This window comes from Culex quinquefasciatus, chromosome 1 (assembly GCF_015732765.1).
Source record: "Culex quinquefasciatus strain JHB chromosome 1, VPISU_Cqui_1.0_pri_paternal, whole genome shotgun sequence".
NCBI classification, from domain to species: domain Eukaryota; kingdom Metazoa; phylum Arthropoda; class Insecta; order Diptera; family Culicidae; genus Culex; species Culex quinquefasciatus.
Window position 1 is genome coordinate 39,708,546 of NC_051861.1, and position 6,991 is coordinate 39,715,536.

General features: G+C 42.8%; 2 protein-coding genes across 2 annotated transcripts; one reads left to right on the forward strand and one right to left on the reverse strand.

The window, feature by feature from the left end:
- Positions 1–691: 691 nt before the first annotated feature.
- Positions 692–2,255, reverse strand: LOC6037327. The gene has a single exon (XM_038249136.1). The coding sequence runs from the start codon at positions 2,123–2,125 to the stop codon at positions 872–874; it is 1,254 nt and encodes a 417-aa protein (XP_038105064.1). The 5' UTR covers positions 2,126–2,255; the 3' UTR covers positions 692–871.
- A 1,029-nt stretch (positions 2,256–3,284) lies between these two features.
- On the forward strand, positions 3,285–5,201 carry LOC6037326 (protoporphyrinogen oxidase). The gene is made up of 2 exons (XM_001847199.2): positions 3,285–3,478; positions 3,742–5,201. Exon 2 carries the CDS (start codon positions 3,759–3,761, stop codon positions 5,190–5,192), a length of 1,434 nt encoding a protein of 477 aa, XP_001847251.2. The 5' UTR covers positions 3,285–3,478; positions 3,742–3,758; the 3' UTR covers positions 5,193–5,201.
- Positions 5,202–6,991: the final 1,790 nt, after the last annotated feature.

Below are 6,991 nucleotides of genomic sequence, written 5' to 3' on the forward strand. Positions count from 1 at the left end.
TTTTTTGGAAATCTTAACCCCCCCCCCCCCATCGTGGACAATTTCCATACAAATAAAATCTTTTTTGTATGAAGCGTGGACAATCACGTACCCCCCCCCCCCCAGCACAATTGATTAAGATCAAAAATTCCTTCAGTGGCTTCAAGAAGGCAACAACCGGCACATGCTGATTCCTTTTGGTGCTGAAATTCGTTAAATTGAATTTAATACACAATTTTTTATAGTGATGACTAATTTTCTTCGAAAATGATCAACGGCTCCACCTTAAAAAAAAGTTTCAAATTCCTAAATTCTAGAAATTTTGCCTCCCTTCCTTATTTTGGAATTCAAAAAACCCAATTACTAAATAAAGAAAGAAGAGAATTTTCCTAGAATTTAGGAATTTAGCTCTCTTTTTTTATTTCAGTGTAGAATCGTTATATAACTCATAAACAAGCTTTTCACAAGCTTTTCAAAATGTCTCCCTCTGGTGTATATGTGTATTGCCGGAGAATGTTACATTCTGAATCAATATTTGCATGTTTTTCCGACCGGCCGACCGGGAATAATACCTTTCAGAGCCATAACTGCTAAATGATTTTAGTTAGTCGATTGATAACAAACAAAAAATTTCCGTTGGAAGCCATCGAGCAGGAGACTTTAACGATGTAAACTGGACGTAAGTGACGAACCCAACAAAAAGAAAAACAACTTTTGCAATAAGTTTTCAATCTGCCCCGATTTAACCGCGACAGATTTTTTTCTGTTTATTTTCGTAACTTTTTAAACAAAATAATTCCTACCCTAGAACTCGTTCAAACAAGTCCCTACGACTACTCGCGTGAGCTGTAAGAAGCCGGTTAAGCGATATAATAACCAAGTTAAGAGACACTTAGTGATAGTGGATTACGTTCAGCTTGGGTGCGTTGCCGGTGCCAGTACTTTTGGGTGGTGAGTTCTTCTGGGTGACCGCTGCCGAGATAGACCGTCCGACGATTTCCGTGTTGAAGGATGCCTTGCGGGTTCCACTGCCGCCGGCTGCCCGGACGATCGATCCCTGCTCCAAAACGGCCAGCGACGGAAGGGTGATGATGTTTTTTGTCGGGGAAAGCGGGTATCGCGACGAGGTCGCCGACTTGACCATGTTGAACTTGACCGGGCGCTGGTCGAGTTCGGTGCCGAGGGAACGGGCTGCCGTAGAGTTTCGCACGAGAAACTTGATGTTGGAGCCGAGCGGAGGGATTCGCGCGTTGGTGGCCGATGCAGACGACGATAGGATGGGTTTGTCCGGATGGTGGTGCGCCGAGGACAACTTCGGCTGTGGCCGTTGGCCCAAGGGTGCGAGTTTCTTGTGCATAATACTATTGTTGAAGCGTGTTACGGATTGTGCACTGCTGTTCCTGCTAGCCATCGACAGCTGTTCGTTACCGGTTAGATAATTGTAATTGTTGCTGATCAGTATTCCGAAGGTATGGTTCGAGGATGGCGGAATGATTAGATTGTTGGAAAGTTGCTGCTGCCTGGTCGGCTGCTGTTGCTGTTGCTTCGGGGGCTTTTCGATGGTTTCTACGAATGAAATTATGGGATCGCTAGAATTCTTAACTAAGTCTTTGGCATTTCTATGATTGTTTCGCATGATTTGACCAGAACTGATGTGCAGATATCGCTCGATATCGTTAGGAACAAGCTGAAACTCGCACTCCTTGGGCTGCTTGGCCGCCTTGGCAGCACTTCGCGATGACCGGATGCGGCTCATGAGGGGAGGGTCGATGGCAAACACCTCCTCGTGGAACGGATCCGACGACTTGGCCGCCTGGTTTTCCTGGATTGTCATCGCACTGCCGAGCACCCGGAGGTGCGGAAACGCCGTGATCCACTCCAGAAATTCCTCCCGGAGTTTGTTGTCCTGCGGTAGGTCCTCCTCGCCGTAGAACATACGCTCGATCCGTTCCCACTCGAGCTGGTTTTGTTTGACGGCATCTTCGGCCCACGGAATCGACCCGGTGCTGCTCCGGCCCAGACTGCTCGTCGGAGACCTCGAGAAGGAAAGTTCCGTCAGGGTGTCGGAATCGTCATCATCGTCATCGCCACCGCCGCCGTCACCATCTTCGTTCATCGAACGTAGAAAATCACGCTGTGAAGTCATAGTTTTCTTGATTTGGTTACATTTTCGGGCCAAATTTTGGAGGACAAAATTTTGCCTGCCACTTTTACTCGCAACTTTTTTTCTTCGCGACCTTTTCCGTAGGTTTGTTTATTTTTCCATCATTGGTGACCACAACAAACTGGCGCCGAGGGGTCCAAGGATTGCGATCTTATTGGAAAAATAAACAGGATGTTGTATGCAATGTTGCATACAAGTCGCCATCGTATTCAAATTCTTATTCGAACTATATTATTTTTGTATTTAGGCCGCTGCAAATATTTTTAAAGTTTATGTTGCAGATATTTGGGAAGACCTTGCAAGCTTATTACAAGCATGAACGCGGGCATCGAGTTCCCAAAAAAAAAAGAAATTGAAGGTGTTAGTGGGTCAAATTAAATTCACTCAAACCCCGATGGTTTGACACCAACTGTTGTCAAACGAACGGGGTCACGTTTTAGTTTGACACCCCTTTTACACGGAGTTCACAAACACTACTAAACGTTTGTTTTGAAAGTGTGCGTGAGCGCCGTGTAAAAAGTGACAGTTCGTCACTTTTTAGTTTGACTTTGACCAACCAACGGGATACAAACTAAAAAAGTGTCAAACGAAAAAGGGACCAACCACCGGGGGTTGAGTGTTTATTAACAACAATTGTCTTAAATTTATGAGAAATACCATTGATTTAAATAAATGAATAAACTCTTTTTTCATGCCTTACCATTGGGTCCTAAAAGTAAGCTTAAATTTGAGATATTATTGCTCACAATGATAAAGCAAATTTTTCTGAGTACAATGACCCTTTGAACGACCGCAAAGAATTTAAAATGGATTTTTAATTGAATTTAAAAAAAAATATCTTCACGGACCTTCTTGACAAAAAAGTTCCTACTTGACAGCTCGTTCCAAGGGAACCATATAGTTGATCCATCGAAGAAATGTTGTCTTGCTAATAATATTTTTTGCATTAAAAAGAAAAAAAGTGATTAGAAATGATTTTTAATCGTGTTTTTTACCGATGTACATAAAAAATGATATAGGGCTTTAGTATACCCAATTTTCTGTACAAATTGGAGCGACAGGGCGAATGGAATGATAGTTGAATTGTATGCAACATTTCAAAATGCCGGTAGTGACAGCTGTCAGCACGCATACAGATGTAAATAAACAAACTTGTTATCAATATTTTTTAGGGTATTTTTCAGACGGTTTTGAAAGTTTGTTGATACTTTCTGCGAAAAGAAAAACAAGAAAGCAGAATACCTGCGAGAAGTAGATTCAGACATGCAACATCAAGTGCCGAAAAAGGTCACTGTCATCTAGGTCGTATTGCACAATACCGGTTAATCACCTCATGTAAGTGTGCTCTAAGTGTTATTTTGTTTGTTTGTATATTCATGTCTGTTAAGAGTTCGATCATAAATCTCTATGAAACGAGATTATTAACATAAAGATCGTTTAATTTAGCTGTCCAATTGATTATTACAGTTTAAAAAAATAGGTTTAAATTTATGGTTGATGGATAAAAAATAATTTAATTTAAAAACATTGAGACAATTTTAAATCTGTAACGATTCTGAGATAAACTTGATTATAATCTGTTTCAAACTCTATTACAGAGAACTAAATCTTAAGAATGACGGCCATTCTTGGCGCCGGCCTAAGCGGTCTTTCCGCCGGATACTACCTTCTGAAGAAAGGCCTTCCCTCCACACCCGTAATCTACGAGGCCAGCAGCCGAATTGGCGGTTGGATTCGCACTGAACGGTTCGATGGCGAAGGATACGTGTTCGAGGCCGGTCCGCGCACAATCCGCCCCAAAGGGCCCGCCGCCCGGAACACGCTGGACCTGATCGAAGAGGTCGGGTTGAGTGAGCACGTCCATCCGATCTTCTCAAATCACGTGGCCGCTAGGAACCGGATGATCTACGCCAAGGGGCGGCTCAACATGCTGCCGTCGGATTTGTCCGGGGTGGTGAAGACGGTGCCCCCGTTTACGAAGCCGTTGTTTTTCGCTGGGCTTAAGGATTTGTTTGGGGGGAAGTCAAGGAAGAAGCTGGACGACGAAGCGATGTACAGTTTTGTGGAGCGACGTTTCGGAAAGGAGATTGCGGACTACGCGATCAGTTCGATGCTGTGTGGAATCTGTGCGGGGGATGCCAAGCAGATTAGTGTCAAGTTTCTGATGAAGAGCTTGTTTGAAGTTGAGCAGAAGCATGGAGGAGTTGTGAAGGGAATGCTGATAGAAGCGTTGGGGAAGAAGGACAAGAATAGCTCAAAGCAGGTTCCGCTGGAAGGGCTGGCTAAACGGGCCAAGTCGGAAAATTGGAGCATTTACTCGATTCAGGGAGGGCTGCAGACACTGCCAAACAGGTTGAAATCGGTACTCGACGAAGGACAGGTGGACATCCGAACCGATGTCAAGTGCGAGGAGATCGAGTTCAAAGGGAACAAAGTCGAGCTTCGTGTGGACGGAGAAGAACGGACACTGGACCGGTTGATTAGCAGCATTCCAAGCTATAAACTAGCTAAATATCTTGCCAAGCAACATCCCATTCTTGCCCGAGAACTTGCCGCAATCCCATTTGTAGACGTGGGCGTGATCAATCTACGATTCAAGAATCCAGACCTGCTCAAGCAAAAGGCCTTCGGATTTCTGGTGCCTCCGATCGAAAAACTGCCAATCCTGGGTTGCATCTTCGACAGCTGCTGTTTCGACATGGAGGACAATACGGTGCTAACCGTAATGATGGGCGGGGCATGGTTCCGGCAGTGGTTCGGGGAAAACCCTAGCGAAGAACAGCTGCTGGAAGTGGCGCTGAAACAGGTGAACCAGATTTTAAACATCAACCAAAAGCCCGACTCGTACAAGGTGAACATTTTGTGCCGATGCATTCCCCAGTATGTGGTGGGACACCAGAAGCGGGTGGACGGAATCAAGCAGTACATTCGGGACCACAATCTGCCGCTGGGACTGTGCGGAGCGTCGTACGATGGCGTTGGCGTGAATGATGTGATTCTTTCGGCAAGGGTTAGCGTTGATGAGGTGGTTGGTACTAATAAAAATTGATTCAATCAATGTCGACTTTGGTCAATTTGTAAATCCGAACAACTGGGCAAGTTTAATTTTTTTCGTATCCCAAAGAAAGTCATTCAGTTGAAATAATTCTAGAAAACAAGCTTTTGTTCGAAATATGCAACAATTAGTTCGATTCGCAATCAATTGAGTAATTTCTCGCGCGCATTCCTCCAACATAGGCAGACTTATTTGATAATGGTAACCGCAAGATGAAAAGCAAAAACAAGTTCGCCAATATCACTTTCATGTCGCGCTCTTCGGCGTGCGTCCGCTGAAATCGTACTTTTCCCTTCAATGTTAATCCAGCCAGCGCAAATGAAAATCGTATGGACTTGTGCAGCCATTCCTTAGCGCGGCGACCGCCCTTTTAGGGCGATTTCAGCACCGTAATCATCCTGTCATCATGCCCTCATCTCGTTACAGACACTAAAAGGCATCAAGAGTTACAAAAGCCGTGAACTCTTTTGTTTGTGGTTAAGCAGTGTGTGGACACAGTAACAAAGCTCACGGTGAATTAATATTTTAGAAAATCTTTCAAAATAAGAGATTTCTAACTGTTTACAGCCATTAAGCTCTAATGCATAAGCTGAAAGTGATTTTGTCCCAACATTACAGGCAATTTCCCCAGCACAGTATTGTGCTTACACCAAATTAGTCTCACTGAATTGCAACGCTCGAAGGCGGGTTGCAGGTGAACACTTGGCAGAGAATTAATCAATTTTGTCACCCTACCTAGACTGCCAGCGAAATGATCAATCTGAAACTTTTTTGCGAATCAACGATGATCGGAGCTTTCTTTTACACTTGCCACTCTGTCATAAAAGTTCATATCCGCGTTAGATAATGTGTTGCACTTTGTTTCGTATGACATGATTATTAAAATTATCTAATAAATAAATAGCCAATTTGATTTTTAGCAAGCAAATATTATCAAACAATTAAATTAAATTCCAACAAAATACCCACGTGGTTTACAGATGCACTCCCTTTAGTCCTTCGAGTATTTCAGAACCAGAACCATATTAACCTATCAGCACTATAAAAGATCAAACGCATCACGATCTATGTTCTCTTATCAACAGCATTGGAAGGAAGAACTAAATTTTTTTTTGAAGATTTTAAGTAGGTATAATGTTTTTGTTTGTTGCGACTGCGAGCATAGTTAGAAAAATCTAAACAAGAGAAATGAATACAAAAAAGTAATAGGGGAACTTTCTCAGCCTATTTCTATTATCGGCCTATCAGGACTTTGATCATGAATTACAGCTGCCATAAAGTATTTTTGACTGTTCCAAAGTAATAAATAGCTCAAATCAAAGTGAGCAAGAAACTCTCTATTGTTGATAAACCTGGACATGTTAATTTAATAGCGGAAAACGGCAAAAGTGATGAGATATGGTCGAACGGCTTAGAGTGATTAAAATGGGTATATTTCCCCTAATTATAAAAAACAAAAACAATAGAAGTATTTCTTTCATAGAACAAAAGTTGCTCAAAATGCTCACAGGACCACATCACGGGAGACATCCAGGGAAGATAGATATTTTCAAAAGAAAAAAAATGGCAGTAGATTATAAGCAGTCGTCGGCCACCAACGACGCCCGCCATGTCAGTTTGTAGATCTCGGGAGGAAAGTATTGCACGGCGTGTTTCCTAGAACAAACTTAAGATAAAAATATTAGGCAGGTCTGATATTTGGCAACTTAAAAGAAGAGGTCTTTCCCGACATTTTGCGGGGTCCGTCGAAATATTGCGTCGTTTTAAGTTTTTTTTTCGATTTTATAGGATAT

Excerpts from the sequence above, each read along its gene's own strand:
- LOC6037327 (XM_038249136.1), bottom strand. The coding sequence starts at position 2,125 with ATGACTTCACAGCGTGATTTTCTACGTTCGATGAACGAAGATGGTGAC.
- LOC6037326 (XM_001847199.2), top strand. The coding sequence starts at position 3,759 with ATGACGGCCATTCTTGGCGCCGGCCTAAGCGGTCTTTCCGCCGGATAC.